Source organism: Apodemus sylvaticus, chromosome 1 (genome assembly GCF_947179515.1).
Source record: "Apodemus sylvaticus chromosome 1, mApoSyl1.1, whole genome shotgun sequence".
Classification (NCBI taxonomy): domain Eukaryota; kingdom Metazoa; phylum Chordata; class Mammalia; order Rodentia; family Muridae; genus Apodemus; species Apodemus sylvaticus.
The window spans coordinates 104,143,754-104,159,497 of record NC_067472.1 but is presented as its reverse complement, the minus strand read 5'-3'; the positions used below and the strand labels follow the sequence as shown (position 1 = coordinate 104,159,497).

Below are 15,744 nucleotides of genomic sequence, written 5' to 3'. Positions count from 1 at the left end.
CAGCTACCATTGCAAAGCATTATGCACAATGTCACCTCCTGTGGGCATATGACTGCTCTTGTTAGGTTCTGGCAGGCGGATGAGGTGAGACGAGGGAGGTTCGAGAAGTTAGTTGGACCTGTCCGTGGGCACACGGCCGGACAGAGGCGGACAGGCTCCTGTCTGCTTCAGTCCTTTCCCAGAGAGGCTTGGTGAAGCTGTTCATCTGTGTGTTTAAAGATTGGCCTGTTGATCCTGCAGGGCAGTCATTACCTTCCAAAACACTGAAACCAGCTGCAGAAGCCAGGCTCAGGATGAGGTGTGCAGACTCATGCATCGAGCTGTGGGTGCTGTGCATGTACAGTCTCTCCTCTCATGCATCGAGCTGTGGGTGCTGTGCATGTACAGTCTCTCCTCTCATGCATTGAGCTGTGGGTACTGTGCATGTACAGTCTCTCCTCTCATGCATCAAGCTGTGGGTGCTGTGCATGTACAGTCTCTCCCCTCATGCATCGAGCTGTGGGTGCTGTGCTTGTACAGTCTCTCCTCTCATGAATCGAGCTGTGGGTGCTGTGCTTGTACAGTCTCTCCCCTCATGAATCGAGCTGTGGGTGCTGTTCATGTACAGTCTCTCCCCTCATACATCGAGCTGTGGGTGCTGTGCTTGTACAGTCTCTCCCCTCATGCATCGAGCTGTGGGTGCTGTGCATGTACAGTCTCTCCTCTCATACATCGAGCTGTGGGTGCTGTGCATGTACAGTCTCTCCCCTCATGCATCGAGCTGTGGGTGCTGTGCATGTACAGTCTCTCCCCTCATGCATCAAGCTGTGGGTGCTGTGCATGCAGAGTCTCTCCTCTCATGCATCAAGCTGTGGGTGCTGTGCTTGTACAGTCTCTCCTCTCATGCATCGAGCTGTGGGTGCTGTGCATGTACAGTCTCTCCCCTCATGCATCGAGCTGTGGGTGCTATGCATGTATAGTCTCTCCTCTCATGCATCGAGCTGTGGGTGCTGTGCATGCACAGTCTCTCCCCTCATGCATCAAGCTGTGGGTGCTGTGCATGCACAGTCTCTCCCCTCATGCATCAAGCTGTGGGTGCTGTGCATGTACAGTCTCTCCTCTCATACATCGAGCTGTGGGTGCTGTGCATTTACAGTCTCTCCCCTCATGCATCGAGCTGTGGGTGCTATGCATGTATAGTCTCTCCTCTCATGCATCGAGCTGTGGGTGCTGTGCATGCACAGTCTCTCCCCTCATGCATCAAGCTGTGGGTGCTGTGCATGTACAGTCTCTCCTCTCATGCATCGAGCTGTGGGTGCTGTGCATGCACAGTCTCTCCCCTCATGCATCAAGCTGTGGGTGCTGTGCTTGTACAGTCTCTCCCCTCATGCATCAAGCTGTGGGTGCTGTGCTTGTACAGTCTCTCCCCTCATGCATCAAGCTGTGGGTGCTGTGCATGTATAGTCTCTCCTCTCTTTGCTCTCCTGCTCTTCTGAGGCTGCAGGGGTAAGAGTGGAAACAAAGGCACCTGGAAGGCTTCCTTGAGGAGGGAGCCTGAGCCTAAGAGGCTGATGCTCAATTTAAATAGGCAGTGCAAAAGAGGCCAAAGGGGCTCTGTGCCTGTGCAGCCAGAAATAATGTAGGCCTTTACCTTGAAATCTGTAGGCCCAGACTGGGGTCTAAGAACAAGCAGCCTTTGCTGTCCTCCCCCTACCCCCTGTCCCTGGCTGGCTGGTAGATAAGGCACAGATGGAGGCTGCCTGGGGATTCTAGCCCTAGGCACCTTGTCTCTGCTCAGACAGAGGGCCTGGTGCTGTTATTACTGTAAACAGGGCCTTCTGGGCGGCTCCAGCCAGGGTCCTGTTGCCCAGATAGTGATCATGATTGGGTCTGCATGGCTCAGTGCTTCCAGGCCTCTGATGCAGGTGGGACAGGGCTCCCCACTCCTCAGCCCCTCCCTGGTTGCAGCTGAGGGCAAGTTCCTGCAAAGGATCCGGAAATCAGTTGGAACAATACATGATTGAAGTCCTCTGGCCGCTTTGTATTGATTGGTCATAAAGAAAAAGGAAGAAAAGTGAAGTGGTATTTTCTTTCTTTCCCTGAGCTGAGCTAGTTAGTCTGAATGACTTAAATGTGCATCTGCCTGCCTAGGACTTCTTCCTTTCTGCAATCTCCCAAGCCTAAGATTATCTTTTTGGATGTCTTACTGTCAGGTCTGCTAGGAATCTATTTCTCAGTTTTCATTTTGGTGCTATATGTATTTTTTTTATATAATTTAGGCCTAATTATCTTTATTATGTGATTGTTTTGCCTGTGTGTGTATATGTACACCGTGTGTGTGTGTGTGTGTGTGTGTGTGTGTGTTTCTTCTGGAGGTCAGAAATAGATACTGAATCCCCTAGAACTGAAGTTAACAGGTGGTTGGGAGTCACTACATAGGTTCTGGGAACCAAACCCAGGTCCTCTGCAAGGATAACTCATGCTCTTAACAGCTGAGCCATCTCTCCAGCTCCAGATGCTACACATATTTAAAATGATAATGTTTAAAAGTAATAGGGATTGCAGAGAAAAATAAGGCCCATAGAGGTAGATTTACCCCGAGCAATACATCAAGTATTCATACCTGACAGCTATGATTAGAACCCATGACCATCAGCCCTCCAGGCCAAGTCCCCACTCCTGATCTGAGTTGCCTCGAACATATTTATACACAGGAGCCTACATACTTTGGAAAAGACTGTTGCTGTAGGTTTTCTGCCACAAGACAGAAAACTATTGGTGGCAGATTGGTGTTTGCAGGTGCCGTAGAGACTCAATCCTGACAACTCCCATATGCCAACTGTCAGGGCAGGAATGGGATGGGAGGTGGGGCAGATGAAAACAGGTCATTTCTGGAAGATACTGGTAACTGAAGAAGTTAGACAAAACAGCCAAATGTTAACTGTTTTAATACAGATTAGCAGAGGGGACTGGGAAAGAAGCAGACCATTTTGGGAAATCTTAGAAGATGAAACTTGAAAACGGTTAAGAAAAAATGAGCAATGCTGTGATCACTGTTGTGAAAACAATAGAACTTGCAGCTGCAAGGAAGTGCTCAGAGCAGAGTGAAGCCTGCTGCCCTTCTGCTCTCCCCAGAAGAGAGGTGTCTCCCCGCCACCTCTGGCCCGCTGGCCTCGCACACCCCTGGTTACTAGAGAAAACTTTTTTTTCCTTCTTTGCTCTTAGGCTCTGCTACTGACTGTCCTCCCTCGCCTGCGGTTTTTAAGATGTTTATTTTCTTTTTGTCTATTTGGTTGCTTTTTGAGACAGGGTTTCTCTGTGTAGTACTGGCTGTCCTAGAACTGGCTCTGAGACCAGGCCGGCCTTGACTCAGAGATCAGCCTGCCCGTGTCTCTTAAGTAATGGGATTAAAGGCATGGGCCACCACTGCCCACCCAGTGGCAGTTTATTTTCTGTCCACAGATACGTTGGGATAATTGCTATATTATTTATGCCATCCTGACTTACTCAGGACATCAGGTGTGGTGGCAAGAGACCCTTACCCACTGTACCATTTCCCCTTGCCCTCTCCTCCCATCACTAGTGTAAAATGGCCAATGATGCTAATAGCACAAGCACTGCTGTTTTCACAGTGCTTTAGTATATACTAAGTACCTTAGCTGGCTTGACTTATTTGATGTGTATCATCTCTTGACACCCCTGTGTGTGATATGCAGATATGCAGTGATGAGGCTAGGGGAGGGGCGGGTTCTGGGAGACAAGGTTCTCTTACATAACTCTGGTTGACCTTGATTCATTGTGATCCTCCTGCTCCAGCCTTCTGAGTGCTCGCATGTACCACCATACCCAGGTCTTGTCCTTTCACTAACAGAAACAGAGAGCAGGAGCTGTTGTGGGAGGGAGCAGAAAAGCCAAGTCATGCATTTATCCATGGCTCATCCCTCAGTAAGTAGCTGGCAGTGGTGTGTTTGAACTGAGATCTTTTCTGCCTTATACCCTGGGAGTTGTGCAAGAGCTGGGATTTGACTCTAGTTGTCTGCTCTGTTCTCCTGTCTGCTACCCTGAGCCATCCCCTGTTAGTCTCACCCACCAAGCAGGAGAGTTAGTTCATTAGGGAGAGCTGACCACAAGTTTGAGCCCAGGAAAGCCTGCTGTGCCCACCCTCTCCCCATGCAGCCCGGCTGCTCTGCCCTGACTGGCAGCCTGCATTAAGCTTTCTACTCATCATCTCGGGGATGATGGAATCCTAACCTTTTCGGAGACACTGTGCTCTGTCACAAGCATTGCTCTTTTTAAAAGAGATTAATTCACTTGCCGCATTTTGTCCATTGGTGAAAATCACCAGGGGGAGCAAGGGTGGCTTTCTCGGCCTTGGAGGCCCTTTCAGCCACTCTCAGCAGGCAGTCCCCGCCCCGCCCCGCCCCACCCACGCCCTGCTGGCTCAGGACTTTGAAATGAGTGCCTGCTGGGCATTCACTTGACAAAAAGCCACAAAATGGAATAGGGAGATCTGGTTGTGAAGTCCTAACTTTGAGGGATGCTCTGTACTGAGGTAAAGCAGAGGGGACCCGTGCCCTCCCCATCCCCGACTCAGCGGTTGGGGTTGGGTTTGCTGTGGTGCTGGTGAGGTTAGCTCTGGTTCTTCCTCAGTTTACCAGATACATCACTCTATACAGAAAGCCCCACAGGTATGCTATGTCTCTCAGTTCTGCCAGCCACCTTGCATGAGAGGGGTTAGCATCCTCTCTCTCCTTCATAGCCTGATCCTTGCTGTCTTCCATTACAACCTGAGCTCAGTCGCTCAGTCATGGAGAGCTGCTCTCCCTGGAGAACACCACGGGTCTCCTCCTCCGGGGGCTGACCCGGGCTTCAGAGCCCGTCCCTGATATGTGTGTGTATATGGAAGTGGCAGCGTGCGGTCCTCACTGACATCACTGAAGCTCAGTGCAGGCCTGCAGTGGCTGCTTAGGGTGTCGGGAGAGTAAGTGCAGAGCTTGGCCTTGCACTAGTCAGGGCTGCTGACTTCTGCTATTGTTTGAGACAAAGTTTTATTGTATATTTCAGGCTGGCCTTGAACTTGCAGCAATTCTAGTGCCTCAGTCTCCCAATGAAAGGTATGCACTACAATGATGAACTAGCCTTACAAGAGGTCCCCCCCTCAAAACTAACAATAAATAAATAAATAAATAAATAAATAAATAAATAAATAAATCTTTGCAGAAAAAACAACCCCATATATGTAAATAGTTCAAATTGTTCATTATCAGAAGTTAAAAACAGCAATATATCCTTTGCACTTCTTAGATCTGTAATCCCAGCCCCCAAGGAGCTGTACAGGAGGGTCACGAGTCAGGGCCAGCTGAACTGCTCAGGAAGTTCAAGGCTGATCCAGTAACGTAGTCAACTCTGTTGTTTCAAAACAAAAATAAGAAGTCTTGCATTGCAAAGCGTTCCAAGAAAAGGCATGCGCAGAGCCCCCGTCCTGCTAGTATAAAGGTCAATAGAACAAGATTATCCTAAGGATACTGACCCTGTTGTTCCCCACCATATACATGCATGCATGCCCTGTGACCCACACAAGTTCCGTTCCCAAGAAAATGGTTTCATAGGTTCCAGAAAACATGGAGAGGGTGTCCTTTGACCATTGTTTTTGGTAGCTAGCTGGGTATCCCTGGGAGAGGGTAGGGAAGACTATGATGAATTGTTCTGGTCCCCTGTTTTCGTGGTCTCCCTTTCTTGACTGTGGATGTTAAAGAAGGTAAGAACCCTAGGTATAAAGAGTTTTCTGTGGGGGAAAATAATCTGCTTTTGCACAAACTTTGTGGTATTATTTAGCTCTGAAGTAGATGTATCTGAAGTAGAATAATAGATGAAGTTCTGGTCCTTTCTGTGATTCTGAAGGAAACTTTAGTGCAGATAGGATAGAAGATCCAGACAAGATGGAGAAAATCCTTTGCCCTTTCCTAGTATGGACATCTGCCTAGTGGATGGACCGTTTTGTGGGGTTACATGCATGCATGTTTAGACAAGGTCTTGCTACTTTTTAGGCTGCCCTAAAATTCATTGTGTAGTCCAACTGACCTTAAACTCAGTGGTGCTCATCCTGCCTGGTCCTGAGGATTATAGGATGGAGCCACCATGTCTGGCTGAATTGAATTCTTGACTTTGTCTTCTATTTTTGGCACCATGGTCTTTGATATCCTGCTGTCCTGAATCCTCCTTTTAAGAGCAGACCCCATATCTTCTTGCCCACATACAGAATCTAGCACAGGACCATGTCATTGCCTGAATGAAATCAGTTTCTGTCTTTTCCTTTTGTGTTATATGAAGAGAGGTACTGTCTGGGGGTAGGCTGACGAGATGAGGTGAGGAGAGTCCATCTGTAGATTGTTATCAGCCTGCTGTATGACCCCTTCACAAGTCAGTTTCCCTTGCTAAGCCTGTTTCCTCATCCATTAAAAGAGATTACTATCTGCTCTTTAAGCTTATGAAGAGTAAATAAACTCAGGAACTTGAAAATCCAAGAGGGAAGTCCATGCTCTCAGAGGTGCTAAGTAAGACATGGCTTTGTTCAGCCTGTCTGTCTGCCCTGTTATGTGGACCAGGACCAGGATTCAGATTTACAGTGATGTGCTTCAGACCTTGGATTTGTTGGTTTGCTTGACAGTCTCTGGTCTGGACTCCTGTGTACTCAGCATCTGACACCTATGTCCCAGTAGTTCTGTGTGGGCTGTAGTGGGAACCTAACTTAGCATTTTTGATCTTCTTTCCTACTTTCTTTGGGTTGAAGGATTTGTATTTCCAAACAGCCGTGATAAAATAAATACAGTTGAGCAATGTTCCTTTTGTAAACAAGGAACTATGGAGACAAGCCTAGGTCTGTCAGGTCTTTTAAGGGAGAGGATGTGGGCACCAATATCACATGGCTTGAGGGCAGAACTTTAGGCTGCAAAGGGACTGAGAGGTTCTTGGATGGGGGAAGTAGGAATATCATAGTATCATTATTAAGACATAGAAGGCAAAGTCCTTTCAGATGGCTTGGGCAGGTGACAGTGGGGATCTAGGAAGAAGGGCAAGGGAGGTCTCAGGTGAGAGGAGTGACCACCTGAGGTGTGGCTGTGCTTGGGGATTAGTACTCAAAGGTCTCTGTTTCCAGACTTGTTCAGCCTCCATATTTGTGTTTATCTGCTGAGGCAGGTAGATCCTCACTATGTTGTCCGGCCTGGCCTTGCACTGTGTGCCCTGTATTTTTTGGGGGGAATTTTACAGTGTACTCCTGTTCATTGTAAGCCACACACTGAAAATATCTTCTGTCTCTTGCCAGGCTGTTATCAGAAGGTGCAGATGTCAATGCAAGGCACAAACTTGGCTGGACAGCACTGATGGTGGCAGCCATCAGCCACAACGAGAGGTAAGAATTTCCTTCTATCCAGAGCCGTCCAAGGTGCTGGGCCTGCATAGCAGGGTGTGGGAAGCCACATGTGGCTTCAGATCCCAGCAGTGCTGTTCACTAGCTTTGTGACCTTAGGCAAGTCATTGGTGTTATCATAGTAGCCACTTGTTTAAGAGCAGATTATAAATGGTTACAAGTGCATGTGTGAGTTTTTACCATCTTGAGAAGCCTTCAGTTACTATCCTCATTGAGGGCTCTAGTTAGTGGCTTTTTATTTGAATTCTGGAGACTTCATTCCTCCTGCCTGTTGGTAGCTGTAATGTTTTCCCACCTACTATTTCATTCATTCAAGGTTGTAGCTATTGTGGAAAGATCAAAAGTACGGACTGGGGAGACAGCTCAGTCACTAAAGTGCACAAGAACCTGAGTTTGGATCCCTAGCACCATGTACAAGCCAAGTGCATCTATAACCCCAGCACTGAGAGGATTGTGGGAACAGAGACAAGTAAGTCCTGGGGACTCTTTAGCCAGCCAGTCAGTGAGTTCAAGGTTCCATGAGGGCCATGTGTAAAAAGTAAGGTGAATTAGGATGGGCATGGTGGCATGTGTTTAATCCCAGCAGCCTGGAGGCAGAGGCTGGTAGATCTCTTGAGTTTACAGTTAGCCTGGTCTTCATAGTTAGTTCAAGGCCAACCAGGGCTATATAATGATTCCCTGTCTCAAAACTTTAATAAATAAATCAGTGGGCCTCACACTTGCCTGTAGTGATGCCCCACCCCAGAGATGAGCACAGACACACACAACACACACCAGAAGTAGCATAGGTAACTACTTGTCACTTTCAGAATCACTCCCCAAAATCTATGTTGTTACTCCCATTTTACAGTTGAGAAAACTGAAGCACAGAGAGAAAACAATGGTTTACCTAAAGTTAGGTAGGCAGGTTAACCCAGCATGCGTGGTGTGCATTGTTTTGTATGTCAGTACTTCCTCCTAGTGCTCCAGCCCAGGCTGTTCTGGTTTCCCTCCCAGGGTCTTTAGAAGTCTGATAGAACAAAGTATATAGTTACTCTAGTTGTAATTGTATGACAGAAATTGGGTTTTTTTTTTTTTTTCCGTTTGGTTTCTTTTGGGTTTTTTTTTTTGTTTTTGTTTTTTTGTTTTTTTTGTTTTTTGGATTTGGTTTTTTCGAAACAGGGTTTCTCTGTATAGCCCTGGCTGTCCTGGAACTCACTTTGTAGACCAGGCTGGCCTCAAACTCAGAAATCCACCTGTCTCTGCCTCCCAGAGTGCTGGGATTACAGGCGTGCGCCACCACCGCCCAGCTGTATGACAGAAATTGTACAACAAAAAAATGTTTTAAACTTTTTCATGCAGTACTGGGAATTGAACCTAGGACTTCAGGCACGCAAGGCAAGCACTTTACCAGTGAGCCATGCCAGCTTTTAAAGGGATGCTTTCAGAGGAGTATCGGACCCTTCAGTAGAAGCTACGCAGATTAATAGTTGGAGGAGCCAGTTTTAATTCTCCCCTCAAGCAGGTCTTTAAAGCTCTTATCTGCTAGTTCTGGCCACTTTGGAAGAATCTGAAATTTGGAAGAAAGCCACCGAACTGGGATTTTAAGGAGGCAATCTGCTTCAGATGACCTGACCCTGCAGCTCTCCTTGAGATAGGTCTCTCTTTGCTTTTATCATGAACCTGGTCCCAATCACTGTTTCCTTATGTGCCATCTTCAGCTCCAAGCCTCTACCCTTTAAAGGTAATAGATACACGCTGGTGGTGCACTTCCGTGGGAGAGTGCTTGCCTGCCATGCTCGAGGCCCTGGATTCAATTTGCAGCATTATAAAACAAAAGGAAAAAGAAGAAACTGTGTATACTTGGCTTTGGAGAGAATCCAGTTGTGATTCTTACCCTTCATTGATTTTTAGGACTCCATGGGTACCTGTTTCTCTCCATGAGAAATGTATTTCCCAAACATTCAGTAAATATGTATTCTTGGGCCTTGTACTAGTCTTTAAGAATCAGACCTTGGGGAGCTCATAATTTAATGTGGGAAAGTAATACAAGTAAACAAGTAAAGGTGTCTCCAAACACCTTGAGCAGAAGGGGTGGACAGGAAAGGAGAGAGATAATGAGATAGGTCAGTCAGTGATTTGGTGTAGGGTGTGAGACAGAGGAGGGAAGGGTCTGGAAGCGGAATGAGTTTCACTCTTTCTTATGAGTCAAGTCAGAATCCTGTCAGCTCCAGGTTTATTAATAGGGAGTAGTTTATCTCTGGTGACCAAGATAGACCTCTGTGTACACAAGCACATGTTACCATACACATTGTTTCCCACCACTGCTTCTCCACCCAGCTCCCTACTGGCTTCCCCAATTTGCATGTTTTTCCACATGTGGGGAAGAGCCAGTGGTGAAGAAGCAAATGGTGTGTTTTCTTCTGTGTGTGATATTTGCAGAATTAAGACTAAATAGGAAATAGCACTCTTCTTAAGAACACTCTCCATTAGTAAGCAGATAACTAACTTAGAGATGTGCTTTTATGTTTGTTACACATTGGGGATAACCCTGAACTCTCCCTTTCTGTTGGTTTGTTTTTTAACTGATGCTGGAAATTGAACCTAGGTCTTCTTTGTAAGTAGGGTTGAGATAGGGTTTCATGTAGCTCAGGCTAACTCTGATCCTCATGCCTTAGCCTCCTGAGTGCTGGGATTTAAATGTGTGCCACTATGCCCAGCCTGATTACCAGCATTTTGATTTTTAAATGTGGTAGGTGAGAAGGTTATATACCAGGTATAGATGTGCTTGTTGATTTGTGTACTTATGGAGACTAGAAGTCAGTGTTGGGCATCTTTCTTAGCACTCTTAGTTGTATTTTTTGAGATGCAGTCCCTCACTGAACTTGCTGCTTTGACTAACTAGCTAACAGGCCCCACTGGAGTTACAGACACAGTGCTATGCCCAGCTGTTACACGGGTGCTGAGATTCACACTCAGGCCTCATGTTTGCCCAGCAAGTACTTTACCCCTGGAACCAGCTGACCACAACTACTAGGTTTTCAAGCTTCCATTCTATATAATGGGACACTTGTCTGGTTGGGTTTATTTATTAATATTACAAAAGTTTGGGGTCTCTACTTTCTGTTAGGTACTTGAAATAGCATCAGTGTTAGATCTCTGGCCATATAGAATTCTTTGGAAGAAAAATATGAATGGAGAGTAGAGAGGCCCTGCCCCTTCATTCAAGGCTGACAGCAGAGGGCTTCTGCTTCCTTTAGATGTTGGCAGCCTGTGGACCAATAACACAGTTCACCCTCAGGCATCAGCTTAGCGTGTTAAGTCCATAGGGATCTAGAACATAATCGCCTCAATCTTCAAGGAGCTTAACTCCTCACCAGCTGAGATTTCTGAATGTATTTATTTTATTTAGTTTTGAATAGGAAATGCAGTGTTATCACTGTAAATGTTATAAGTATGCACAAAAGCTTAATTTAAGATTTACTCCTTTATTAAAAGTGTTCCAAGTGACTTAAACACATATTTAATCACTCAAATATAATATATATATATAGAGAGAGAGACTTAAAACTGGATCACAATCAAAGCATATTTTTAAAAGAAAAGATAATTGTATATGGATATTGAACCAGAGGTTTTCTTTTCCAAAAGTAGGTTTTCGTTTTATCAATATAAAAATATTGATAATGTAGCAGTCTCCTGAATTTCTCCTTTTTTTTAAGTTTTTGTTTGTTTGTTTAGATGAGTACATTGCAGCTGTCTTCAGACACACTAGAAGAGTGCATTGGATCTCATTACAGATGGTTGTGAGCCACCATCTGGTTGCTGGGATTTGAACTCAGGACCTCTGGAAGAGCATTCAGTGCTCTTAACTGCTGAGCCATCTCTCCAGCCTTCCTGAATTTCTTCTATCTCGATATTAGTCCCTGAGTCACACTTAAGTGAGTTCTAATTTTACGTAAGTGGGAATGTGGTGTACTGATTCTAAATTAGGTAACTAATGAAGCCAAATAATAATATGGAGTTTGTTTTTCTGGAGAGAAAAACTTTGTTCTGAAGTTCTTTTTATATTATTTCATATGTGTAGCAAAATTTAACCATGATGTGTCAGATGCTGATGTGCTAGGTCTCATGAAGATTCAAAGAGTAAGCAATCACAAACTTTGTCCTAAAAATACATTGCTTTGAGGGAGTAGGGAAATGGTTTGGCCTGTAAAATCCTGCTGTTTAAGAAGACTCACATAAGGCAGGACCTACCCACCTGCCTTAACCCTAGCCCTGTTAAGGCAAAAATGGGCCGGTCCTGGGGCTTGCCTGGCTTGCCCTACCAAGCTCAATGAGTTCAATGAGTAATCCTGCTTCAAAAAATAAGGTAGAGAACATTGAAGAAGACATCCAGCATCAGCCTCTAGCTTACACACACACGTGCCCATAAATATATGGCACATTTGCACACATGTGAGCGCATGCACACACAGTTAAACTGCTGGTATTGAGGACCTGAGTAATATAATGGCCATTGTTCTCAAAAGTCAAAGACTGCCTAACACTCTACCAGGACCGTTCTTTGCTCAGCCCTAGTAGCAGCTTGGATAGAATTTTAGCAGTAGCAGTAGCAGTTCCTGAGCCCTTGATGAGCCAGCCTCCTGCTGCACGGCACTTGTTTAGCCAGAGTCTGGGCGCCCCATTCTGTGTTGCACTCTGACCCAACCAAACTAAAGGCTAAACCACACAGTCCTGGGATGATCACTTCGGCTTCCAATAGCCTTCACCATCTAGTCCAAATATATGGAGCTTTCGGTGAAATTCAATTAGTCTTTCTTTGAGAAGGAAAAGAAATCCAATTTTACCAAACACGGACAGACGGTGGACAGCACTTTGATGTTACAACTTCTCAGTGATGCTTTACTTAGTCACAAGTTCATAAGCAAGAAGGCTTAATTACGTGGGAAAACACAGGATTAAAGCTAGACACAATGTCTGGGTATCCGCTGTCGAGCGACTTGATTCGAACCCATGCACCCAGTTCGTGTGTGGTGGAAACTTTGATGTGTGGGATGACAAGCTGAAAGTCATGACCTGCTCCTTCAGATGGCAGTTGCAGGATATGTAGGCGGAGAGGCAGGGGCTGCCAGGCCTTGTTTGTGCAACTTTGATGTCCAAGAAGCCACAGGCTCCACTATTTGCTTTTTCACTGAAGGATGGATTGGGAGCCTCCTACCCTTCCCAGTGGACAATGGCCACCGATGGAGTGTGACGACTGTTGACCATTCCAGAAGCCTGGCGAACCAGAACAGGGCTTTGGGAAGTACAGGGTGGGCGGTGTGTACTCTGTGTGTGTGTGTGTGTGTGTGTGTGTGTGTGTGTGTGTGTGTGTGTGTGAGAGAGAGAGAGAGAGAGAGAGAGAGAGAGAGAGAGAGAGAGAGAGAGAGAGAGTGAGTGAGTGTTGTTGTGGGTATGGGTGTGAAAGCTGTTTTTAGGACAGTTGTTTCTCCAGATATAGCTTTCCTTAAAGGTTGTTAGAAGCATACAGTGGAAATAAAAATAGTGTATTAGCAGACACTAAGTACAGATTGTTCTTAAGGCCCAGTAGGCCAAGGGCACTTACAAATTAAAGTTTTAAGTCTTTTTATTCCCTTCATTAGAGTATATGTGCAAAGAGAAGTGGTATGGGGGGAAAGGCATAATTTAAATAATTTTCATTTCTAATTCCTCAAAAAAACAAGTTATGAAAACATGTCTAATAAAGGAGTGTTATTAGGTATATAAAGAACTTTTACAAATCAATTAAAAGACAAGTAACTTAATTTCTTTTTAAAGAGGACAAAAGACTTGAGATGTTTCACTTAAATAAGGGATAGGTAGAAAATGTGCACATGAAAGATACAATCTTAGTCAGTGGGGAATGGAAATTAAAATTATGATGGTATATACTAAGTCCTGGAAAAGTTGTAAAAAGAATTGCATGCATTGCTTATAGTACTGTGTCGTGATGCAGCCACATCCAAAAGCACTTGAGTGGTTTCTCACAAAGGAAAGCAGTCATTTGTCGTGTAGCCCAGAAATACCAACTAGAGAAGTAAGGTATTTTTAGAGAATATGCCTTCAATGCAAAGGAGCTTCAGTTGAGGCAATGAATCTGTGACATCTAGCTGTAAGGCATTTTCTCAATTATTGATCAAGGGAGGAGGGCTCATTGTGGGTGGTGCCATCCCTGGGCTGGTAGTCTTGGGTTCTATAAGAGAGCAAGCTGAGCAAGCCAGGGGAAGCAAGGCAGTAAGTAACATCCCTCCATGGCTTCTGCATCAGCTCCTTCCTGCCCTTTGTGAGTTCCAGTCCTGACATCCTTTGCTGATGAACAGCACTGTGGAAGTGTAAACTGAGCAAATCCCTTCCTCCCCAACTTTCTTCTTGGTCACGATGTTTGTGCAGGAATAGAAACCTTGACTAAGATACTGGGCATTCAAGTAGAGGCAAGATCACACAGAACGCTCGAGGCCCTCTGGGGCTATCTATATATTGAGGCCCTGTGTCAGAAAACAAGCAAGTTAAATAGCTAGATAGACATATAAGTAAATAAAAAGCTGTCACCTCTCTCTAATATTCATTATTAGTTGTGACCAGTGATGTCCTTAGAACTCATTTTGTGGTGTCAGAGTTCTTTCATATGGTTGGAGTGTTTCTCCTCCTTTCTGGATGTCACATCCAGCACTAGAGCACTCTGTTCTCTGGTTAGTAGGGAATGGGGAGCCGTGATCTCGTCGAGTATTGCTGCTGCTGAACTGTGACAGAGTTACCTTTGGCACAACACGCATTGGGCTTGCTGTAAGTTCACAAGGCATATGACTCTTCATGAATTGAGGGGAAAGCCTGAGCTATTAGACAGGGGTGTTGTCTTTCCCCCACCATTTTTAGGCTCCTTACCCCTAGGCTTGCTGGTTAGTGAGACCCCCCTAAATAATAAGGCTGTTTCTAGGATCCTGAAAGAGACCAGTAGTATAGACATTCAGATTTGAGTCTTCTTGGGCCTGCCCTGCAAGCTCCTGCCTCAGAGAAGGTGAGAATCATAGGCAGAGAAAGGACACCAGCACAACTGTTTGAAATTCCCCCTAAGAGCATCCCTCCTCCTTCTGCCTTTGCCCACCCCCACCCCCAAGTGCACTTCATCAGCATCGGAAGGAAGGACTGGTTCCCGGCACTGCCTGCCCTGCTTGGCTGGCGTCCCCGAGGAACTGAGCTAATGAGTGGATAACACGCATTTGCCAAGGCCTTCCTGGATGTGGTACCTGGGCTTTGTTAATTTTCAGATGCTGCCATCCTTGGCTGACGACCATTTAATTCTCTTTCAGAACAGTCATTTATTTTTAGCATTTGCTTATTTTCCCTCCACCTCACCCGGGGAAGGGGACCATTAAGTCCTGTCTGTAAGAAACCAGCAGTACAGCCAGGTTGCCATCCTACAGGGAGATTCTGTAACCTCTCCATTGTGCACCTAGAGGCTCCACAGGTGGTCTTGGTACTGGAAGCCAATGCTGCCCTTGCTGGGCTTCTGACTGCTTCCCTGGCAGCCTCTTTCACTGCTGCGATCAAGAAGAATGCTAAAGGAAGCCTCTCTTAGGTGTGGTTTCTGTTGCTGAGATGGAACACCGTGAGTAAAGCAGCTGAGAGAGGGAAGGATTTACCTGACTTACGCTTCTATGTCTCGTTCATCACTGAAGGAAATGACGACAGAAACTCAAACAGCAAGAGGGGAGGCAGGAGCTGATGCAGGGGCATGGAGAGGTGCTTACTACTGGCTTCCTTCCTCTTTGGTTAGCTCAGTAATTGGCAGCATCCAAATATGGACTGGGCCCTCCCAATCAATCATTGATTAAAACGCCCTACGGCTGGATCTTATGAAGGCATTTTCTCAATTGAGGTTCACTTCTCTCAGATTACTTTAGTCAAGTGGACTAAAAACTATCTGTGTGAAGTTGACATAAAACTATGCAGCACACATACCCTAGTTAGAAGCATTGCACACCTTTCTCTCTGACTGTGACTGCCTGTCCAACACAGGCATGTCCACCTCCATCTCAGGATAGCTACAAATGCAGATGCAAGCCATTTAGAAATGGCAACATCAATGTCAGAAGGTTGGACATCCCTAGCTAATATGTGAACAGTTGTGGGCTCAAGTCGGATACCTGTATTCAAATTCAAATTCTGCCTCTTACTCATTAGATGCTTGGCAAGTTACTTGACTTTTACGTGATTGTTTCCCCAGCTGTAAAATAGGATACTAGACAAAGCTGTGCAGTTGAAATGTATGAATGTTTACAACAGTGCCTGCCGTGTAGAGCAGAGGTGAGGTTAAG

The 15,744-nt window shown here is 45.7% G+C and overlaps 1 protein-coding gene across 1 annotated transcript in view; it reads left to right on the top strand.

Moving 5' to 3' along the window:
- The window catches only part of Clpb (caseinolytic mitochondrial matrix peptidase chaperone subunit B), a 123,303-nt gene that overhangs the window by 17,101 nt on the left and 90,458 nt on the right, over positions 1-15,744 (top strand). The window contains exon 3 of the mRNA XM_052156744.1: positions 7,304-7,390. Within this exon, the coding sequence (XP_052012704.1) occupies positions 7,304-7,390 (87 nt within the window). The remainder of the gene's footprint in view (positions 1-7,303; positions 7,391-15,744) is intronic.